The 23,496-nt window shown below is 34.5% G+C and overlaps 1 protein-coding gene across 2 annotated transcripts in view; it reads right to left on the reverse strand.

Annotated features, from left to right (window-relative positions):
* The window catches only part of LOC126879468 (lysocardiolipin acyltransferase 1-like), a 43,965-nt gene extending 21,748 nt beyond the window's left edge, over positions 1 to 22,217 (reverse strand). The window contains exons 1-2 of one of the 2 annotated variants that reach the window (XM_050642491.1): positions 21,993 to 22,217; positions 7,426 to 7,908 (exon numbers count right to left, since the gene is read on the reverse strand). In XM_050642491.1, the coding sequence (XP_050498448.1) occupies positions 7,426 to 7,534 (109 nt within the window). In that variant the 5' untranslated portion in view covers positions 7,535 to 7,908; positions 21,993 to 22,217. Of the gene's footprint in view, positions 1 to 3,528; positions 3,819 to 7,425; positions 7,909 to 21,992 lie in introns of both variants that reach the window. The other variant, XM_050642492.1, reaches the window with a different exon arrangement.
* Positions 22,218 to 23,496: the final 1,279 nt, after the last annotated feature.

A 23,496-nucleotide genomic window follows, 5' to 3' on the forward strand; every position in this document is an offset into this window, starting at 1 on the left:
TCACATGACCCCTATTCTCATTTAAAAAAAATCGTCGATTACGACATCATGCCCAGATGGATGACGTCACTAGTATGATATTTATGCCAAAAAATTGGAATTTAAAAATAAAAATCGACCTGTTTCGGTATTTTTCCTTAATATCACCGGTTTACGAAATAATGAATTTATGCGTTACTTTATGGACGCACTGTATATTGCAGCAGGTGAACTACAATTCGAACATCTAATTTAAATAATATTAATTAGTTAATTGCTATTTTTATTTATTTTTTGTGTAATTTTTATTATATTTATTTTTATTGTTCCTTTAAGTTCTACGGCTTACTTGATTAATTTAACAAAAATTAAAAACATCTGATATTTTCTTGATTACTTACGAATAAATTTTATTTTTATACAATGTGTTAAATAGAGGATGGAAGACAACATCCAAAATTATAAAAAAATGTACAGGGTGTTATTAAATAATTTAAAGTTGGAAGTTGTTACTAAGGGGTGAACATTTAGGGGATGATTTTTCTACACCATAATAAAGTGTATTAGAAATGGAATAGATCAGTTTTTGTCCCATTCGAAAATCTCTCTTCGTTTAAGGGGATGGGTACGAACTTTCGGCTTCAATGCTATTTAAATGGGATTAATTTTTTTGCGAGAAAACTAATAAGTATTTTTGAAAAATTTAATCTCAGAATGAATGATTACGTTATTACTGAGGGCCGAAAGTCCCTGAAAACTTCTATAATGATTATTTTAATAAGTTACAGGAATTAAAAACTAAGAGGAAATGTAGTGTGATTTTTAATTTCAAGGATCTCATTCAAAATAAACTTTTTATTCATTCTACGGGACTTTCAGTCCTCGGTAATAAAGTAATCTTTCATTCTGTGTTTAAATTTTTCAAAAATAATTATTAGTTTTCTCAGGATTCGAAAAAAATGATTACATTTAAAATACATTGAAAATTTTGACAGGCGTCAAAATTTTGCATTTTGTTCCTTTCCCCTTAAAAGATATAGCTTGGATAAATTAGTCTGCCATAAGCTCCACAAAAAAAGTGTAGTACATTTCTTGACCTAGAAAAAGCCCTCGATAAAGGAGAAACTATGGAAAGTACTAAGAGGAAAAGGAATAGTTAACACGTTATTAAGAATTATACAAAAAATGTACAATCATTATTTTCTGACTAATGTTATTGCAAAATAAGGTTTCTGAGATAAACAAATAGAATAACTTTTAAACTAATTAATGGATCGGTCTGAAATTTTGAGAGTTTGTTGAGGATCACAAAATGTTGGCGCAATAACAAACATCTATGCTAATTTTTTACTGTAGTTATAAACAATTAACGAGTTCACCTCATTTTGTATTTTTTGCAGTAATAAATAATTTTTTCTACAACCGTGTTAAAAATGCAATTTTTGGCACTCCATACGAGCGTTAAAAATGCTACTTTAAGGCACTAGTGCTTTAAAAAAAATTTAAGGCACTGCAGTTCGTATTGACCGTATATGCAATTTTAATGTAATGTCAAAAAAATATAAAATTGGAATGTCAGTCAAGTTCAAATAAAAGTTTTTGTAGATATACTAAGAGCCGCTATAGGTGAAATTTCTTAATCATTTTAGGCACGATGGGACCCTATAACTTAAATAGTAGAACCTAAAAGAAAACGTTTGAACACTGTGCCGTCACTTTTCAGTGGCACATGCGTCGACAGTGGCGCATCAAACTTTCCACTTATGGACGGGATAAATAAATTAAAAGTTACCCTCCCTTACTAACAGAATTCAATTTTTTTATTTTTTTAAGTTTTATGTGATTAACACATAGGATTCAGCGTAATTTTAACCCACCATTCCCTTCCCCCTGCCCCCACCATCAAAAACTTCATTTTTCGTTTTTATTTTTTTTTTGGTGGGACGCAATCAATTTTAAAATTTCAAAAAATTCACACGCATAGCTGAGGCTTTTATAAAACATGCCTATTTTTTACAGACCCATAGGTAGAGTGTACATAACCTCAAAAAATTAAAAGAAAATTTTTTTTTCAAAAAAGCGTATAACTTTTTTTGAGGAATAGCTGCAGGTCTAATTTTTTCTTAATCTTATGTGTTTTATCAAACACTATATTTTTTATTTTTTTCAGATTTTTCCGTAAGGCTCCCCACCTTCAAAAATCCGAAAAACTGTTTTTTGGGGGGTTTTGGGGGATTTTCCCTATTTGATAGACTTCATAATATATCAAATCAATTTTGTTTTTATAGGTTATATGCAACTTGAAGTTACTGAGTTCTTTAGAATATTTAAAAATCAGAAAAACACGTTCAAACCTCCCAAAACCCCCTTAAAAAACAGTTTTTTGGATTTTTGAAGGTGACCAGCGTAACAGAAAAATCTGAAAAAAATTAAGAATATAGTGTTTGATAAAATACACAAGACTAAGAAAAAATTAGATCTGCAGCTATCCCCAAAAAAAAATTATATACTTTTTTCAAAAAAAAAAATTTTAAAATTTTTTTGAGGTTATGTACACTCAACCTACAGGTCTATAAAAAATAGACGTGTTTTATAAAAGCCTTAACTATGTGTGAATTTTTTGAAATTTTAAAATTGATTGCATCCCACCAAAAAAAAAATAAAATCTAAAAATAAAGTTTGTGATGGTGGGGGCAGGGAGAAGGGGGTGGTAGGTTAAAATTACGATGAATCTTATGTCTTAATCACATAGAACTTACAAAAATGAAAAAAATTAAATTCTGGTAATGAGGGAGGGTATTTTTTAATTTATGTATCCCGTCCATAAGTGGAAAGTTTGATGCGCCACTGTAGACGCATGTGCCACTGAAAAGTGACGGCACAGTGCTCAAATGTTTTCTTTTAGGTTCTACTATTTAAGTTATAGGGTCCCGTCGTGCCTAAAATGATTAAGAAATTTCACCTATAGCGGCTCTTAGTCTATATAGTCCTGTAATTAAGTTTGTAGAAAAAATATTGTATGATATGCGTGTTAAACAGTACATTGTTAAGGCACTCATGTGAATTGCAGAATGAGCGAAAGCAAGTAACTTTCACATACGTGCCTTAAACGTGTAATTTTAACACTTGTATCATAAATAACTATTACAACTTTTAGCAATCGCTATTTTAAAGTTTTATTGTAGTTAAAAAAAGGCTTTTTAATTTTACCTCTAATACTAAGCTTTTTAAGGTAAGGAACAAAATCAAAAGAGAAAATGCCATTTTTACACAAAATTGTTAATAATTAAAAAACGCCCAAATATCTGCAGAAAAAGTATAGATTTTTATATACAAAGGCCTATAATAATTTTTAAAAAAAATCCAGTCCAGATTTGTTACAGTCCCGCAAGAAATCTTATTTTCCTGAGCTATTACATACGTGGTAATTTAAAGTTACATAAGAATCCAAAAATTGTGTAATTAAATATGCATATATTGCAGCATTTTACTAAAAGGGCGTCTGCCCCAAAACTACAAAAGAATAATTGTTTCAATAATAAGACTCACCTGCCAAAATGCTCGAGTACCATAACATACAGTACAACAATCCCTTAAAAAATGTCATGTTTTAGAAACGAAGGCAACCAAAATAGGGAAAAACTAAAAAAGGGAAGTCGCGAACGCTACTCTCGCGTGTTGGTCCAACGAACTACATCTTTCCAATGGGGTAGGACTAGCCGAATGGAGCATTCGTGGAGAGATTCAAGATTTATTGATTTTCATCCCCGGCGGCGACACAGCATCCCCGTTCAACGTGTATGTGGGTGGCTGCAACCAGGATTTTCCTGTTCTAGTACCTAGAATGCCGGGAAAACAGGTGGATGCTTGTATCTATTTAAAGAAACTTCCCGGAAATGCAAAATTTAGCTTTAAATGGCAAATTAGCCGGAAAGGCTATTTCGTACTAAAAATGACAATATACAAATTATAAGAGCAATATTTTTACTTTTCGACCACTTTTTTAGGGGATGCCCTTGGGCCTGAGATATGCTTCTGGAAAGGGCCAAAAAGCCCTTTTTACCCTATATTTGAAGACCTACATCTCTGAGCCCAATAAACCGATGTTAGCGCACACGGTCTCATTTTTCTTGTTGTACTTAATATTAACTTTTTGATGAAATAATTTGCAAAACCGCAAAAGATACGTTTTATTTTATAGGCTAAGAAGTACAAAATAGTTAATTATGAAAGAGTACAAGTATGCTTATGAACAAGTATGCTTTTTGCTAATGCACGCGATGTTTAGAGCACGAGAGACAGCGGTGCGAGTGCTATACATCGCGTAAGTTCGCAAAAAGTACTTCACGCGCAGTTTCATACAAAATTTTATCTACGATAAACAAATAAAAAAATTATAACTCTTCGTCACTGGAATTAATTTCTATTCTACATTTTTTAGAATTTTGACATTTAAAAATTCTAACTTCTTTCAAACCACAAAACTGTCAGAACTTTTTTCGTAATTTATTGCTGACAATGTCATCACCATGACAACGCGAAAGTTAAGGATATTTGAGTATATGAAAGTGTGCCAAAAACAGTGCGAAAAAGTAAATCCCATTTAAAATACATTGTTACTTCACGTACACTGCTATCTATAATGACAGTTTCTGCTATCACACTGCTATCTATAATCCTTCACGCACTGCTATCTATAATGACAGTTTTCACAAACTAAAAACTTATACATAATATGAGATAGAGTAAATAAAGAAAATTTACAAAATTTTATGATTTTCAACTAATTGTCAAATTTTTACTAAACGAGAAAGAAAGTACCTAGAAGCTGTGAAATAAAAGGGTTTTTAAATACCTTTTGAAACGAGCAATTGTAAATTAAAATCCATCTAGCATGTTCAAAGATAGGTACAGTTATTTAAAAATATGTAGTTAGTTTATTAAAAATCGCAATTTCGTCATTCGTATACAGATAGTACCTACCTACTTTTGCCTGACAACCTTAAATTGCCTAAGCATTTTGGTGAAGGTAGTTCTGTATGTATAAAACAATCTTTACCTACTGAATTTCTTAGCCCGACCTTTTAAGTATTTTTTCTGGCCGCCTAAAAATTGAGCATTTTGCCTCGTAAATAAGTCAACACACGTTGCCGTTTAATGATTTCCCTCATATTCTTGATTATTCTGCATCAAAATATTAGAACCTAACGAATTATTAAAATATATAACAAAACCTAAATTTTAAGAGTTTAACCACGCCGTGGTCGAGAACCAAAGATATTATGTTCGTTATATAACTCTCCGGGGATGACCTTATGCAGTGACACATAGTTTGTGGCTTTGTACTGCCAGCCATACTAGCCTTCACGTAGGTACTTTTTTACTAAAATACCCCCTCGGTCGAAAATTAAAAATATTGCTCATAAATTATTTAAAAAATAATGTTTTTAACATTAAGAACAGCCTAGCACTAGAACTACATTTGTCAGCGAATTATAATAAAAATATGTTTTCCTTTTTAATTAATAATCTACCATTTTATTAATCGTTTGTTATAGGCTGGAGTTTAGAAAAATATCAATTTTATACCAACAAGGTGAAACTTGTTTTAATCGATAGATTTTGTCACAAATCTGTGTTAATAAAAATTATAAAAAATTGATTTTTTCGCTTCGAAATATCTTTTTTTGAGAATCTAGTTATTTTAAGCCAATTTTAGCGTTTTTCTTCTTTCAGCAGTTTAGGTTTTCAGTATCCTCGTTCAACGTGTACGTGGGTAGCTGCAACCAGAATTGTCCTGTTCTAGTACCTAGAATGCCGGGAAAACAGGTAGATGCTTGTATCTATTTAAAAAAACTTCCCGGAAATGCAAAATTAGTTTTCAATAGCAAATTAGCCGGAAAGGCTAGTTTGGCATTGATTTTGTGCTAAAAATGACAATATAAAATTTATATAAGAGCAATATTTTTACTTTTCGACCACTTCTTTAAGGGGTGCTATTGGGCCTGAGAAATGCTTCTGGAAAGGGTCAAAAATATCCCTTTTTACGCTATATTTGAAGAGCTATATCTCTGAGCAAAATAAACCGTTGTTAGCGCACAAGGTCTCATTTTTCTTGTTACAATATTAACTTTTTGATGAAATAATTTGCAAAACGGCATAAGATACGTTTTAGGTATAGTTTATGTTTATAGGTTAAGAAGAACGAAAAGAAAATTTACAAAATTTTATGATTTTCAGCTAATTGTCAAAATTTAACTAAACAAGAAAGAAAGTAGAGGCTGTCAAATGAAAGGGTTTTAATGCCTGGTTGCTCCAACAGATCTTAGAATTAAGACGTGCCTTAGGCTCAGCTTACGAAACATACGCGTTGCAACATTGAGTCTTCGATCAATTTTCAGCTTGCCACAATGGATTTCGATTTCCACGTGGATTGTATCAAACCATCTTGAACTTACCATTAAGACATGCTAAAATAGACGAGCCCTATCTATAAGCTGAGCTGGGCTAAGTTAGAGTTTAAGATTTGTTGGTGTAACCAGGCATTAAATACCTTTCAAACGTACATTTGTAAATTAAAATCCATAAAGTATATATTCGAAGATAAAGCTGTTTAGAAATAGCCAGTTTTTTTGCAATTTTCGTCATTTGTAAACAAATAGTACTTTTGCCTGACAATCTTAAATTGCCTAAAAATTTCGATAAAGGTAGTTCTATATGTATAAAACAATCTACTTAGTGAATTTCTTGGCCCGTGCTTTAAGTATTTTTTGTTAGCCGCCTAAAAATTGAACATTTTGCTTCGTAAATAAAATAGATAACGAAACTTAAATTTTAAGAGTATAACCAAGCCGTGGTCGAGAACCAAAGTTATGTTGGTTATATAACTCTCCGGAGATGACCTTATGCAGTGACACATAGTTTGTGGCTTTGTACTGCCAGCCGTACTATATAGCGTTTACGTACTTTTTTAAGGTACTGTAATAAACTAAAATTTAATAAAAATCCCTGGATCCCCCCTCGGTCGAAAAGTAAAAAAATTGCTCATAAATTGAAATAATAAATATTGCTATGTTCTTAAGAATTGTAAAAAATTGCTTTTTTCGCAACGAAATTACTTTTTGTTTGAGAATTTTAGATATTTTAAGCCAATTTTGGCTAAAGACCGGGGTTAATTGTCACAGTTTTTGGTTCAGGCTCTGTAACTCAGACATTTTTAATTTTTTTAACCAACCTTTCTCCACTTAATTAGTTGTTATGCGCGCTATCCATTCATATTTTTCTAAAATTTTAGACACCAGCGGGTAAGATGGTTTAACCTTCGACATCATTTGTTTGACAACATACCCCAAGAGGGACATGTTGTCCAAGTACTTACCTAGGGCAAATTCTCACAGTATTACAAAAGATGAGAAATAAAACATTTTTATTCAAAGGAAAACTTACAAACTTGGAAAGAGCTACATATCGTCCTCCGAGTCACAATTGTGGCATACATAAAATGGATTTCCATTGGTGCAGTCTGTATGTGTCCATTGTTGTCCATGCTGTACATTGGATCCAACTTTCAATAGAAGCACTATAGAGTTCTCCGCAAACAAGGCATATACAGTCTTCTTCGTCCGATGAAATGTATTATTTTTTTTGGGTTAAGTTTTTTTTTCTAGAAGACAGATTCGTTTTAACGCTTTTTGTTTTTGTATATTTTTTTGTTCTGTCTAGACTTTTTCTCCTGCACAATGTCATTCTTGACTGGAGTATCTGTTAGTATTGCTAATTTGCGTTTTTAACGTTGAATTCGGTTGGTCCTGTTCGCAGCCTTTGAGAAAGGATAAACCATTTCTGGAGACAGCGCCTCCTTAAATCCTCCGGGTGGTGTCGTTTCCGACTCACGTATTTTTGTTGTACTACCCCCGAGCCCCGAAGAACCTAAAAATAGAAACGTGTAAAATTCCTCAACTCTTGATTTGTTTAAGTTCAAAACAGGGAGGTGTACCTACCTGTTTTAAGAAAAAAATTAACAGTTTCAAAGGCTCTCAAAGAATTCTTGCAAGAAACTGGCCAACCACCTGCAAGGTTTTCATTTAGATCTTGATTTTCTTGGATGTTGGCAAATTGATTATTTGGTGTCTTTTAAATGTTCTCACTACTTGTCTCTAAGTGTTCAACATTATCTAACCCACGATCTTCGTTTTCTCTACATATTAGTGCATTTTTCCCTTTTAGGGTGTCAGGTGTGCCCACTTCCATTTCATTTGGATTCGTTCATTTTTCAAAAATACGTTTACCTTTGACAAATTTATATTGTCCTTTTCATGATCATTTTTCAGTGCGTCACAAATGATAGGAAAAAGGGTAAGTCCGTGATAATACACATTTATGACATTTATTCTAACATGACATTTTAGTTAAATCTGACAGTTGTCACATTTTATTTTCAATTTAGAATAAAAACAAATCAAATGTGTTTCTTGCATTTATAAAATGGTATTTTCTTTGATTTGTATAGTCTTATAAATTATACAGATTATATTTGTAATATTATTATCTAATTAAAAAAAATTATTTTTTTTAATTATGGCGCCATCTATCGACAACTAGAATAATCATAGAACTAGAAGTAATCACCGACGTGCCTTTTTTTCTGTCACATACAATTTAATGCGTTAGAAAGAAATCGAAAAACTGTGACGCACTGAAAGATGATAATGAGAAAAAGAATACATACGTATGATGCCCTGTATTCTGTAGCAATCTAATTTGATTGATACGGTCTAAAATCATTTCAATAGATTTAAATGCTGCGGAGCAAGTTGTCACAGTGACATCTTGCCCCGTAAAATTTGTGACAACTAGCCCCACATAACCTTCCGTAAGTGAATGAAAAATCAAAAATATACAGGGTGAGGCAGATAAAGGGCCTATTAGAAATATCTCGAGAACTAAAGGCGGCAGACTCGCGAAAATTAGCATGAAGTTGTTTTGAAGAGTGATCTATTTAATGAAAATATTTTCATCTATTTGCTACTTCCGGTTATACCGGAAGTTGCTTATAACTTCGTTTTTTAAAATTGGACACCCTGTATATTTTTACATTTTTGGATTCTACTCGAAGTCTTATTTCTTAAAATATGAGGTTTTGTATTGTTATACAGGGTAGTTTAAAAGATAATTAGGTTTTTTTATTAAGTTCGTATCAACTTTCACACCCTGTAGAATTGGAGTAGTTTGACATCAAGAACTTTATTTATGTTCAAATGATTTTTAATATAGTCTACTATTGTCAGAAATTATTAGTATAGCTACTTGTTGAATTTTAGTATACAGGGTTGGTCGAAACTCGGAATGAGTATTTTCTGAGCTTTTTTAAATGGAACACCCTGTATTTTAGTATTGTAATGAAATGATATTTATGTTACTTTTTTTATTTCTTAAGCATTCCCTATACCTAACTGCTTTAATTTGTGCTTAATTGTTAATCGCACCAACAATCTTAACTACGTAAGTATTTTGATAGCTCAACCATTATTGGGAATTCTAACGATCAGTCTAGATTAATATGTATTTATTTCCGAAAAATTATTTGTGACTGAATATTTTCAAGGCCAACCTAATAAAATTTCACGTATTTTTTGTTGCAATTAATGTTTGGTTTCAATCACCAATAACTCACAAATTAAAGCAGTTAGGTATAGGGAATGCTTATAAAATAAAAAAGTACCATAAAATATAATTTAATTACAATACTAAAATACAGGGTGTTCCATTTAAGAAAACTCAGAAAATATTCATTCCGTGTTTTGACCAACCCTGTATACTAAAATTCAATATATAGCTATACTAATAATGTTCAACAATAGTAGACTATATTAGAAATCATCTGAACATAAATAGAGTTTTTGATGTCAAAGTACTATAATTCTACAGGGTGTGAAAGTTGCTACGAAATTAACAAAAATACGTAATTATCTTTTAAACCACCCTGTATAATAATATAAAACCTCATATATTAAGAAAGGAAACATCGAGTAGAATCCAAAAATGTAAAAATATACAGGGTGTCCCATTTAAAAAAACGAAGTTATAAGCAACTTCCGGTATAACTGGAAGTGGAAAATAGATGAAAATATTTTCATTAAATAGATCACTCTTCAAAACCTCGTCGTTCCAATTTTCATGATTCTGTTGCCTTTAGTTCTCGAGATATTTCTAATAGGCCCTTTATCTGCCTCACCCTATATACCCTATATATATGTTCTGATAGATTTTTAACATTAAGAATATAAACAGACGAGCTACTCTGCAGCGCTACTGAGTGGATCCACAAAGTGGCTTAAACAGGCGATTTTGTAGCGCCAATGATTTTGTAATGGACGCCACTAGCAGCGAGGATCGGCGACAGTGGCTGACCACCATTGTAGAAATCGAAAAATAATTTTCTAAGGTCTAATAAAACTTAAGGTCATAACTTTTTAACCGGAAATGACATCAAAACCGGAACTAAATATTCGAGCTCGACTTTTGAATACGGATCGATTGAAATATCATTTCTGCCACTAGAATGTGACACTTCTGGTTTCACCTTTTTTGTTCTCATCTTGCTAAGTTGCGTCGAGTAATACATCGCTGGCACTATTTTAGCGACTTTAAAATAGTTTTTGGCGATTGCAACTCTGAAACCGGAAGTCTGAGGTCAGATTTCTCACCTCTAATACCATCTTTGGGTTATAAGCTTTCATTCGACACCTCATTTGCCTGGTCTAATGACGGATGAGTTGTATTTACAAAGGTCTCTGGCACAGGCGGACTTGGATAATTCAAGGTTTTCACATTATTTAAAATGGGTGAAAACAATTAATAATATATAATAATTTTAGTGTCTTAGGTGTTTTTAAAATAAACTAACAATTTAATAACTCCACGTATATCTGAGGTTGTTTCCAGTAGCAACCACGTGCCTAGATATCCGGGAAAATTGCATAGGTACCTGCATTTACGTTTGAATTATAATTGTAGAGAAGTTAGAGAACGTAAAACTTATATAACTTTATTAGGCATTGATTTCCTATATTCAAAGTGTCTTTGTTAGATTATTAATTCAATAAATTTAAGAGAAGCCTAAAGAACAAGTTCATTTCATACATTTAGTCGAAGCAATAAAGCACTGAACCTTCCAAAAAAAAAGGACAAGACGGATCTTAATACATAATTCTTTTTGCATTCGATTCGTAAATGCGCTAGGAAGCTTTGTGACCCCTAGTCATGATATATTATTGAAAAACTGCATACAAAAAATGCATTCTTAAAGTGCATCTCAAACAGACAATAAAAAATATTCAGAACTCGTCAATTATCGGCGGAAATGAGTTCAATTTTGTTACTCGGGGATTTTTGGGGTCGCTGAAAACGAATATGACGTCAAAAGTGATCTCCGGAGTACCTGGTGCCAAGGGTACCTACTGTTTACCTCGTCATTAAAATTCATTAAAAAATTAGTCAAAAATCATTACTCGGGGGGTTTTTGGGGCCGCTAACGACGAATATGGCATCGGAAGTGATTTTCGGACTACCTGGTGCCCAGGGTACATACTTCTTATGGAGTTTTCGGCAAATTCATTAAAAAATTGGCCAAAAATCATTACGGGGGGGGGGTTTGGGTCGCTGACGACGAATATGACATCGGAAGTGATCTACAGAGTACCTGGTACCCAGAGTACCTACTGTTTACCTCGTTTTCTGCCATGTTTTTTATTCATTTTTTTAAGGTAGGTAGGGGCTTAAAATAAAGCAAGAAACTGAATTTTAGAAGTCATATTTATAGTCCATTCACTCACGGTAAAATATTACAAAACCTCCTAATTTTAAAGAACTGCTTGGATCGACATTTAATTTAGCATATACATCATAGCTAACATGTAAAAGAAAAAAGTGATATTGTGCCGTAGTGTGCTTAGTGTGGGGTTTTTGTTGAAAAATGAACATACAGTTGAGTCCGCGAATCTTTACCCGTGCGTCATCACTTAAAGCATACGAAATAAGTCGATGATAAGTCGGAAATTGAAATTTACTAAACGCAACAGCAAGTGACAGTAAGTGACTTGCTCTTGCGTTTAGTAAATTTCAATTTCCGACTTATCATCGACTTCTTTCGTGTGCTTTAAATGATGACGCACGGGTAAAGATTCGCGGACTCAACTGTATATTCACTCGCAAATAACACGAAAAGTATTGACTTCGTGAAAAGCTCTATAGAACCAAAGTTGCGTAGAATTAGTCATTCTATCCAATTCAGGATGTTTTTTGAACGTATGTTTTTTAACCACCGAGAAGGGGTGAAACTCACCCCCAGGGGAAAAGCACACATCGACACAATATCACTTTTTTTTCATTGACATGTTAGGTATGTGTGCGAAATTTCATGTCAATATAAGCGGTTCGTTAAAATTCACAGGAAAAACCGTTAGTAAATGGATTATTCTTTGTAGACTAAAATATCAAAATGAAATAAACAGAACAAAATCATAACAAAATAAATTAAATGCCTAACTTCTGACATGTTCTAGCGCATAAGAATCAGCAGTAACTGGATGATATTATACTAATAAAATTTCGTGTTACTCCGGTCAACTTACGCATCCGAGGCTACAAAAATTACCATCAAGCTGAAAATTGCCAGAATTGTTAAAAATACCATCATAAATGAAATCTAAAAAGTTCTCATAAATCCGACCCCTGCTAAAAATTTTACGCGGGGTCAAAGGTCACCAAATATGGTTTTTAGCGATTTTCAGCGAAACGGTAAGTTTTATGGTAAAATTAGTGCTAACAAAAAATGTAGATTAGATAATTATCTATAAAAAATGTCTTATTACTTTTTTTCCTGGGAGGCACCGTTTTTGAGATATAACGATTCAAAAAGTGGTAATCGTCATAATATGCGCACACGTTTCCACACCACCTTTGAGGTAGTGTACTTAGCGCGTTTTTTAACGTGGTTTCCCCAGTAGGCCTATTCCACGGATCTGTTATGATTCTGTTTAATTTAAAGCTATTTAATAATTGATATTGGCAAGGGTTAAAAATGATTAAACTTCATATAAAGCGGTATAAATTAAAAAAAAAGGGAAATTTATCAAACTGGTTCATAATTTTCTATTACTTCTTTCTAATACTACTTGTTCTTCTTCTCATTGTTCTTCTTCCTCTTCTTCATCTTCTAGTTCTTCTTCTTCTTCTTGTTCTTCTTCTTCTTCTTCTTGTTCATCCTGGGTGCAAGTAAATTGTCCCAATAATGACACATCGCATGGCTCCTCGATAGAATCAAATGAATCCTCAATTGTTGGTGATTCAACATTGGAGCACGACCGGTTTTGACAATTAGTGCATACTACCGAACAAAACAGTCCAACTTTTTTACAACCACATTTAGCGCTACATCCCTTTTTACAGTTGCAAAAAATTGTGTTCAGGAGTTTTTCCGGCGCAGGGGGAGTAAAGTTTGAATTGGTTCTAATGAACCGTCGACTTATTTCCATCCCCAGTCTTTTGGATCTAGCTGATAACCAAGCCACACTTGAACTTGGTAATATACCCGAAAAAGATGTTGATGAGCAGGCGCTGAGGTTGGAGGAAGACAAGATAACTGCACTTGTGTTTTGTTTCGAGTACTTTTAAAAAAACATGCATATCGAAACTTATCTAAGCACGTAGTTTTCTTAGGCGCTCCATACATAGAGAGAGAAGAGATGGCCATTTTTTTCACGCTCTTCATTACATTTCTGGCCGCAAAATAAGCATTGTTTTTTAAAACAAAAAGCTGGTTCACTTACACGTGCTCTAGTAAGAGGAGGAATTTGGTCGATGTACTGGCTTCTTGTTTTTCATATTGTCTTTTAATAGCTGCAGCAATAGAACACTTTCGAGTATAACTTTTATGACACTCCACATGTATGGTCACAGATTTCTACTGTTTAAGAAATTCTAAAAATCCATCAGCTCTTTCAGTACTTGCATTGATTAATGTTTTTATACCACGTTCAACGGTAACAATTTCACCTTCAGTTAAAATTTTAGCGCAAATAAAACAATATTCTGACATTTTTGTTATAACAATGAAAATAACACGAAATACATGATAAAAAAATATAGGTTTAACACGTATTTTCACTCCGGAGTAGTACTCAAGACTAATTAATACCTCGAGAGTGTCATCTACCTGAAGGATTTCGCCACCCACGAAAATTACGGTGTAATTTGCATAAGTTTTATTAGTACTTAGCAATAAACATTTTACTTAGCATTTTTATTAGTACTTAGCCCATCATCTTCTAATGAACGGTAAGACGACATCAAGAAAGAACAAGGTGAGAGCTCAACGGAATATCGACGAAGAAAGAGATGTTCTAGGTACCTCTTTTTGTCTAGAGGAGATGAGAGGCGCGATCCATCAAATGAAAGATAATAAAGCGGCTGGCCTGGACGACATACGAACAGAGCAAATAAAGAACTTTGGACTAAAAACCGTAGAGTGGCTCGTAAAAATGATGAATTGCTGCATCCGTACATTACAAATCCCCAAAATCTGGAGAAAAGCTAGAGTGGTAGCCCTCTTAAAACCAGGGAAGGATCCGGCGGATACAAAGAGTTTTAGACCTGTATCTCTCTTGTGCCACCTTTTCAAGGCCTTTGAAAGAATGATACTGAACCGGATCGCAGAATATGTGGAGACTAAAATTATTCCAGAACAAGCAGGATTCAGACCCGGAAAGTGCTGCTGCAGTCAAATTCTTAATCTCACCCAACATATTGAAGATGGTTTTGAACGGAAGGAAATAACAGGAGTAGCGTTCATAGACCTAACTGCCGCCTATGATACAGTTAACCATCAACGGCTACTCGCAAAACTCTACGAAACTACAAAGGACTTCCGACTAACAAGGTTAGTGAAATGTCTCCTCCAGAATAGACGCTTCTACGTAACGCTCCAGTCCAAGAACAGTCGGTGGAGGGACCAAAAAAATGGGCTACCACAGGGAAGTGTCCTCGCGCCGTTTCTATACAACATATACACCAACGACCAACCCATACACCAACAAACAAGGCAATTTATTTACGCTGATGATACAGCGGTGGCAGCTCAGGGAAGAACCTTCAATGAAGTCGAAGTGAAGCTGACAGATGCCCTGGGAGACTTAGCTCTATACTATGATAAAAACCATCTGAAACCCAATCCCACAAAAACCCAGGTATGTGCTTTCCACCTGAGAAACAAGCATGCCCGAAGGTCGCTGGAGGTGGAATGGCGTGGTCAGATGCTGGAACACAACAAGACGCCAAAATACCTTGGCGTCCGTCTGGATAGAACTCTGTCTTACCGATACCACTGTCAAGATGTTAAGAAGAAAGTAAGTGCCAGAAATAATATCATCCGCAAGCTAACTAATACAAAATGGGGAGCACAACCACACACTCTCCGCACTTCTGCCTTGGCATTATGTTTTTCGGCCGCGGAGTTTGGAGCACCAGTATGGGCAAACTCTGCTCACGCAAAGAACGTCGACGTGGCTCTAAATGAAACGGTCCGTATAATATCGGGTTGCCTGAAACCGACACCTATCGAAGAGGTATACCCCATTGCTGGAATTGCTCCACCACCAATCAGGAGAAAGGTCACGTCAGAGGTAGAACGGAAAAAGCAGGAGACGGACCGAAGACACCCCTTATATGACCACCAAACTCAGCCAAGCAGACTAAGATCTCGGAAAAGCTTCCTGAAAACTTCAAGATCCATCCCCGAAGCGCCAGAGACGCGCCGAATACACCTATGGCAAGCGTCAACTACTGCGACACATTTTCCTCCCTCGGAGGAAATGGCTGCTGGACACAATTTACCGTATCCGACTTGGAAAGCGCTAAACAGACTAAGAACCGGCGTTTCACGTTGTGCTAGTAACCTGAAAAAATGGGGATACCAGGAGGACGATACCTGCGACTGTGGCGCGGTTCAGACCAGCCGGCATCTACTATCATGCACAGAGATGAGAGAGACCTGCACAGAACAAGACTTAATTATAGCAAATGACAGGGCCATCTATGTGGCCAACCATTGGAAATACAGAATTTAAAGTTGTTGGTGTTCCGGACACGGAAAGTAAGTAAGTAATAAACATTTTGCCTAGAAAGTTGTCTTTCATTATTATGTTCAAACCCTTCGGAGAAGAGAATAGGTAGAGTGATTAGATTAGCTGACGAACGTGTTTATTCCGACAAAACCCATCTTTGCAAATTGAACTAAGGCGCATAAATAAAAAGAATTGTTATAAGTTAACACTTTGTCATTTGTTGTATTTTGTTGTATATTTTTGTTGGGAATAAGCCGTAAAATTCAAATAATTCTTATTATTTTCGCGTTACATTCACTTTTTAAAGATTTTTTTTTTGTTGGCACTGTAATATAATACAGCTTATGGATTGCATCCCTCGGTAGACCGCAAGCTGTATAGTAGAAACATTATCATATTTATAATCTTATATTATTATGTGTAATATGAGTTAAGTTGACCGTAGAATATTATGTTTACTTGTATTACAGCTTCAGTGATGTATATACCTGGTGTACTAATACATATATTATGACGATTAGAAGTCTTTCAACTCTTTGAATCGTTGTATCTCAAAAACAGTGCATCTTAGGAAAAACACTATTAAGATATTTTTTATAGATAATTATCTAATCTACATTTTTTGTTAAAACTAATTTTACGATAAACTTACCGTTTCGCTGAAAATCGCTAAAAACCATATTTGGTGACCTTTGACCCCGCGTAAATTTTTTAGAAGGGGTCGGATTTATGAGGACTTTTTAGATTTCATTTATGATGGTATTTTGAACAATCCTGCCAATTTTCAACTTGATGGTAATTATTGCAGCCTCACTCCTATTTTTGAGTCTAACTAGACCGGTCTATGTGTATTTATACGTTCTTCTTATTTAAGTACCGTGTCCGTATTCAGAGCTTGGACGTCATTATGTTTACAACGTCCGGAAACCCTTCTCTATCGGCTGCTACACAAAATAATTCTTCTACTGCGGCTCCACACCATTGTCTAATATTAGGCCACCATGAAATTTTCTTTCCATCTCTTTCCCTCCCCTTTTCCTTGTATTATAAGGCGAAGAAGATGGTATTTAGGTCCTCTAATTACATCGCCGAAGTATTCTGTTTTTCTCCTCTTTTTCTCCTATTTATACCTATCCTATTTATATTTCTCAACTGTTATTTTAAAATTATTTTTGGTTTTTCTTGTTTGTTTTTTTTTTGCAATTTTTGACCCCGAGTTTTGACCACTAGCAGAAAATATTATTGGAGAGTATCAGACGGGCTTGGGACGGAGAAGATTGGCAATGGATCAAATATTTAAAGTCAAGCAGGTCTTGAGCAAATCATGGGAACACGACGTTGATGTTCACAACGTGTTTGTGGACTTCAAACAGGCATACGACTTAGTAAAAAGGAACAGACTATACTATATTGGCTGAAACGGCAATACCACACAAGCTAATTAGCCTCAAAGCCACAATGGATGAAACTCAGGCATATGTACGAATACAAAACCACCGGATAGACTTTTTCAAAATCTCGTAGGGACTGAAGCAAGGAGATGGGCTGGCCACAACATTGTTTATAAATGCACTGGAATATGCGGTTGGGTAAATGCAAATACTGGACAAGGAAACCTACTGACCAACAAAACGGTTCAACTGGCCGCTTATGCCGATGATATTAATATTATGAGTAGAACATCAACAGAAGCACAGAAAACATTATGCAGAGTTAAAAACGCAAACAAAAATGATGGGTCTGGAAATTAACACAAAAAAAACAAAACTAATGATACAGACGAGAAGAAATATAGTCCCATAAAACATTATACATGAAGATGACATTGAAACAGTTGAAAAGTTTACATACCTGGGAGTAGAAATATATGCCGACGGAGCAGAAGATGGAGAAATACGGAAGAGAATAACGCAGGCTTACAGAGAATATTTTGCCCTCTCCCATATATTTCAGTCTAAAAGTGTTCACCGAAATACAAAGATGAGAATCTATAAATCCTTAATTCGACCAATAGCATGCTATGGCAGTGAAGCATGGGTAATGAAAGAAACATCCAAAAACAAACTCGACAACTTCGAATGGAAAGTACTGAGGAGAATACTAGGACCGGCGAGGGAAATCGAAATTTTCAGAATTCGATACGAGCTTTATTAACTTTATAAGGAAACACCCCTGTCAGACTTCATTAGAATACAAAGATTGCAATGGGCCGAACATGTGATAAGAATGGGAGAAGATAAACTACCAAAAAGAGCACTGAACGCTAGAATGCATGGAAAGAGAATGCGGTTGGAAAGTCAAGAAAGCGCTGGGAAGACGCAGTAAACAGCGACGAGCAAGCACTTTTAGGAGTCTGTGTATGGAGAAGAGCACCCACAGACAAACAAGGGTGGAGGCAAAAAATAAAGGAGGCCAAGGTTCAATTTGGGCTGTAGTGTCATAGAAGAAAAAGAAGTGATATGACCCAGAAATTCACTGGTCAATTACCGGAAGAACCAGAAGAGATCCTAAAATTACCATTAAGAAAATGGTTAGCTTTCGTTAAGGACACAAGGAAAAACAAGGTAGGTATGGTACAAAGGTCGCACCACCAAGTCCCAGAGATTAATGAGTCTCGCCTGAACTAAGAAGAAGATACATACATACAAATTACAAAAAAAGAACTTGTTAAGACCCACTGTTATTAATTTCCATTTTTTTCTTTTCCGTGCGTTATATTATGGAAATGCTTCTGACTTAAATAGTTTCTAATGGTAGGGGAGCCCAAGCGGGGATTTTTGCAGTAACTCGAGCGAGTCAGGTTATCATGTGGGGAGAAACCTGGTATCCTGTAGATGTACCTCTACCATATATTGCTCTAAACACAGGGGAGTTCGTTAAGGGGGGGGCGAAAAAGAAAATGTATCCTTAGAAAAACTCGAAATCGTTAGATTAAAATAAGGTAAGTTAAGTACATGCAAAACAGTGTACATTTCAAAAATCTGACGATTTGGGCAGGGCGTAAGGAAATAGGTGAGTCACAAAGTTTCACAAGAAAAAAGCGAATATTTCGCGAAATGAACGATAGATCTAAAAACTAAAAAAAACGTGCTCAATATTTGTCAAAAATCTATCGAATGATACCAAACACGACTCCCCACGAAGAGGGGTGGGGGGTAAATTTTAAATTTTAAATACGAATCCCGCGATATTCCGCGAAATGAACATCAGATCGAAAACCTGAAAAATACACTTATCCAATATGTTTATAAAATTTACCGAATGGCACCAAACACGACCCCCCCCTCGGAGGTTGGGTGGGGGGTTACTTTAAAATTTTAAATAGGAGCCCCCATTTTTTATTGCAGATTCGGATTCCTTACGTAAAAATGAGTCACTTTTATTTAAAAGATTTTTTCGAATTATGCATAAATGGCTCTACAGGGTGTTTCATTGGGAAAGTAACATACGTTAACTGTAGAAAGAGGACACTTAGGCGATCTTAAAAATACCATACTTAATGGATCTTACTCCATTAATAACAAAGATACTGGGTGTTTTATCTATTTTGCTATTTTCTTAATTGGTTCATAACTTTTTAACCACACTGTGTATTGATTTTATATTTGGCACGCAAATATCATTTAAGGTGTACAATAAATTAATTTATTTACAATTGTAAAAAATCCAGATCCGGATTCAAAAATATTGGAAAAATGTTCCGACCGCAAAACAACACCCTGTACAGTAAATTTTTTTAAAATGGATTTTTCAGTTGAAAAGAGGATGAAAAACTAAATTCAGTGGTATAATTTGAATTTTCGGCAAAATGATTTTTCTGGTGAAATTTTGAATTAGAATTCGGAAATTAAGTGAATTGCGAGAGCTCTAAGTAGAAAAAAATTGAAATACAGCTTACAACTTGTCAACCTCACTGTATATTGATTTTATATTTAACACGCGAATATTTTTTTAGGTGTCCAATCAATTAATTTATTTACAATTATAAAAAATCCAGGTCCGGTTTAAAAATATTGTGTAAATATTCCGACCCAAAAAAACACCTTGTATATTAATTTTCTTTGAAATGGATTTCGCATTTGAAAAGAGAATGAAAAACAAAATTAGTGGTATACTTTGAATTTTCGACAAAATGATTTTTCTGGTAAAATTTTGCATTTGAATTCTGAAATTATGTCAATTGCGAGAGCTCTTGTAGAAAAAATTAAAATGCGACTTAATTTTAATTAATACCATTATTTAATCTAAACTGGTAAAATGTTAATGTTTTAGTGTTTTTTTATTATGTGTTAGAAATAATTTTTGGTGAATATTCATCTTTAAATAATGAATAAATAATAAAGGGTCAATAAAGAATACATCACTTTAATCAACAAAATAGCTAAAAATTATAACAAAACAGCGAAAATTTGCAGCATAATCACTATTCAAAACTAAAGTACTTATTCAAAATTACCACCATCAAAAATTATTTTTTTTATACGTAGGTACGGTAAATTTTTGTAGTTAGATACCTAGCGTCATGTGTACTGTGTACTGTGTGTGTTGAGTAAGTGTCTTGTTACATTGCAAAGTCGACGTCATTGTCTTTGCAAAGAGACGCTAATTGTATCCGAACGTCTGCGGTCCCTCCGGTGAGTACCGATCCCACAAGGACAGAAACTATTTTCATTTATTAATTTATAATAAACGAAAAATTTCTGACCCTGGTGAGATTCGAACTCACGATCATTCGGACCTTTCGATCCAAAGGTAGGCGCTCTTACCACTGAGTCATAGACGGGGTCATCAAAAATTATTGTTATGTGTGCAAATGTTAATATTTTACCAATTTAGATTAAATAATGGTATTAATTAAAATTAAGTCATATTTTAATTTATTTTACTTTGAGCTTCGCAATTCACATAATTTCAAAATTCAAATTCAAATTTTTACCAGAAAAATCATTTTGCCGAAAATTCATAGTATACCACTAATTTGGTTTTTTCATCATCTTTTCAAATGCAAAATCCAATTAAAAAAAATTAATGTACAAGGTGTTTTTTTGGGTTGGAACTTTTATACAATATTTTTTAATCCGGACCTGGATTTTTTATAATTGTAATTAAATTAATTAATTGGACACCTAAAAGAATATTCGCGTGTTAAATATAAAATCAATATACAGTGTGGTTGACAAGTTGTAAGCTGTATTTCAATTTTTTTCTACTTAGAGCTCTCGCAATTCACTTAATTTCAGAATTCAAATTCCAAATTTCACCAAAAAAATCATTTTGCCGAAAATTCAAAGTACACCACTGAATTTAGTTTTTTATCCTCTTTTCAACTGAAAAATCCATTTTAAAAAAGTTTGATGTACAGGGTGTTGTTTTGGGGTCGGAACATTTTTCCAATATTTTTTAAGCCGGACCTGGATTTTTTACAATTGTAAATAAATTAATTTATTGTACGCCTTAAATGATATTTGCGTGCCAAATATAAAATAAATATACAGTGTGGTCAAAAAATTATGAACAAATTAAGAAAATGGCAAAATAGATAAAACACCCAGTATCTTTTGTTATTAATGGAGTAAGACCCATTAAGTATGGTATTTTTGAGACCGTCTAAGTATCCTCTTTCTACAGTTAACGTATGTTACTTTCTCAATGAAACACCCTGTATAATTAAATCGGAAAAAACGATTATTGGAAATGGAAAATTAAATTAAAAATGGAAAGTCCCCACTAAAACGAAAAACTTGACTTAACTTTTTTTGGTTTTAGAACCTACTCTTCACTACCCAATAGGTCCCCAAAGCGCTCGAGTGACTGCACATTTAGCATACTTTCCTCCCCTACTATAACTAAATAACATACCCAAGATATAATGTAATGCAATTTAGATCTTACCTTAATATTTCTTCGAAATATTTTTAAAAAATCTACGTTATGAATGCCTTAAAACTGCTTACAAAAATTGACACTCATGCTCAATATAAAAATACTAAAATAAGAATTAGAAAAAAATATTTGAAGTACATAATATCGGTGATTGCCATCATATGTGTGTTGAGAAACATTTGAAAACACTTAACACGTGTAATATATAAAAACTTTAACGGCTGGTAGCCACAACAATGCAAAGAAAAAACTAGAACCTTGTAAATTGGATCGTAAAGGTATTTTAAACGAAACCCTTCAATTTTAATCCGTTTATAGGAACTCAATACCTTATTATATTGAAAGCGACATAAAAACTGTTAACTGGTATACAGAGCTCCCACGTTAAGATTATTTCCATGTAAATAATTTTCTCTTCCTTCTCTCTTCTCTAATTATATCTCCACTTTTCATCTCCTTTTACTCTAGTTCTTTCCTTGTATGTTATAGCATGTTTTGTATCGTTTTGGGACAGTCAGTGGGGAAGGACCTTTTACATCCGACCTACACAGACTGTCCCATCTAAATGTCAGAATGAATGGGTGGATGAGTAAGTGTGTATAGATGAAAGTAAGGAATGTTTGGAGTTGAATGGAAGAAAGTATGAATGGGTGGATGAGAAAGCGTGCATAGATGAAAGTATGAATGACTGGAGTTGCTCGTAACTGCCAATTGACATTCTCTGGTTAGTTCCATCCTGGGTTGGGGGGCACCCCGCACACCGGTCGACCTACCCGCGCACGGGTTGCGCTAGACCTGTCTGATGCGAGGCGTGCCAGAGGGTTAGAAGTGCCAGAGGGGAGCTATGAGTAAGGTCGACGGGTCAGATATGCTCGCTAAGAGCGGTTCCAGACCCGTCGGCTGGAGAAAGAGGGGGTGAGTTTACCTTCCCAGACGGTCTTGAGATGATTCCCACCTCCCAAATAATAATAATAATAATAATAAAGACGAAAAATGCGCACCTGGATGGGTAAACCTCTGCACGGGAGACATCCCAATGAGGTCAGCCAAGACTATGTGGACAATGCAGCGTCGAACTATTGGTTGACATCAGGAAAGATGTTCCCTGAAACGGAGGGTTCATTACTGGCCATTCAGGATCAGGTTATACCAACCAGAAATTACCTGAAATATATCATCAAAGACCCTCAGGTTCAAAACGACAGATGCCGATATGGATGTCAAGCCCAAGAAACCATCCAACGTCTTACAGGGGGCTGCCAGGCATTTGCTGCAACTGAATACAAGGAACGGCATGACGCAGTGGGAAAAATCCTTCATCAAGAGATAGCTATCAAGCTGGGACTTCTCCAAACGGACCATCTCCCATATTATCAATACGTCCCTGAGAGTATGCTTGAGGATGGCAACTACAAGCTATACTGGGACCGCACTGTGCTCACAGACCAAACAGTGGCACATAATAGACCAGATCTCGTACTAGTTAATAAATTAACAAGACAAACAACACTAA

The sequence above is a fragment of the Diabrotica virgifera genome, chromosome 2, assembly GCF_917563875.1.
Source record: "Diabrotica virgifera virgifera chromosome 2, PGI_DIABVI_V3a".
Taxonomy (NCBI): domain Eukaryota; kingdom Metazoa; phylum Arthropoda; class Insecta; order Coleoptera; family Chrysomelidae; genus Diabrotica; species Diabrotica virgifera.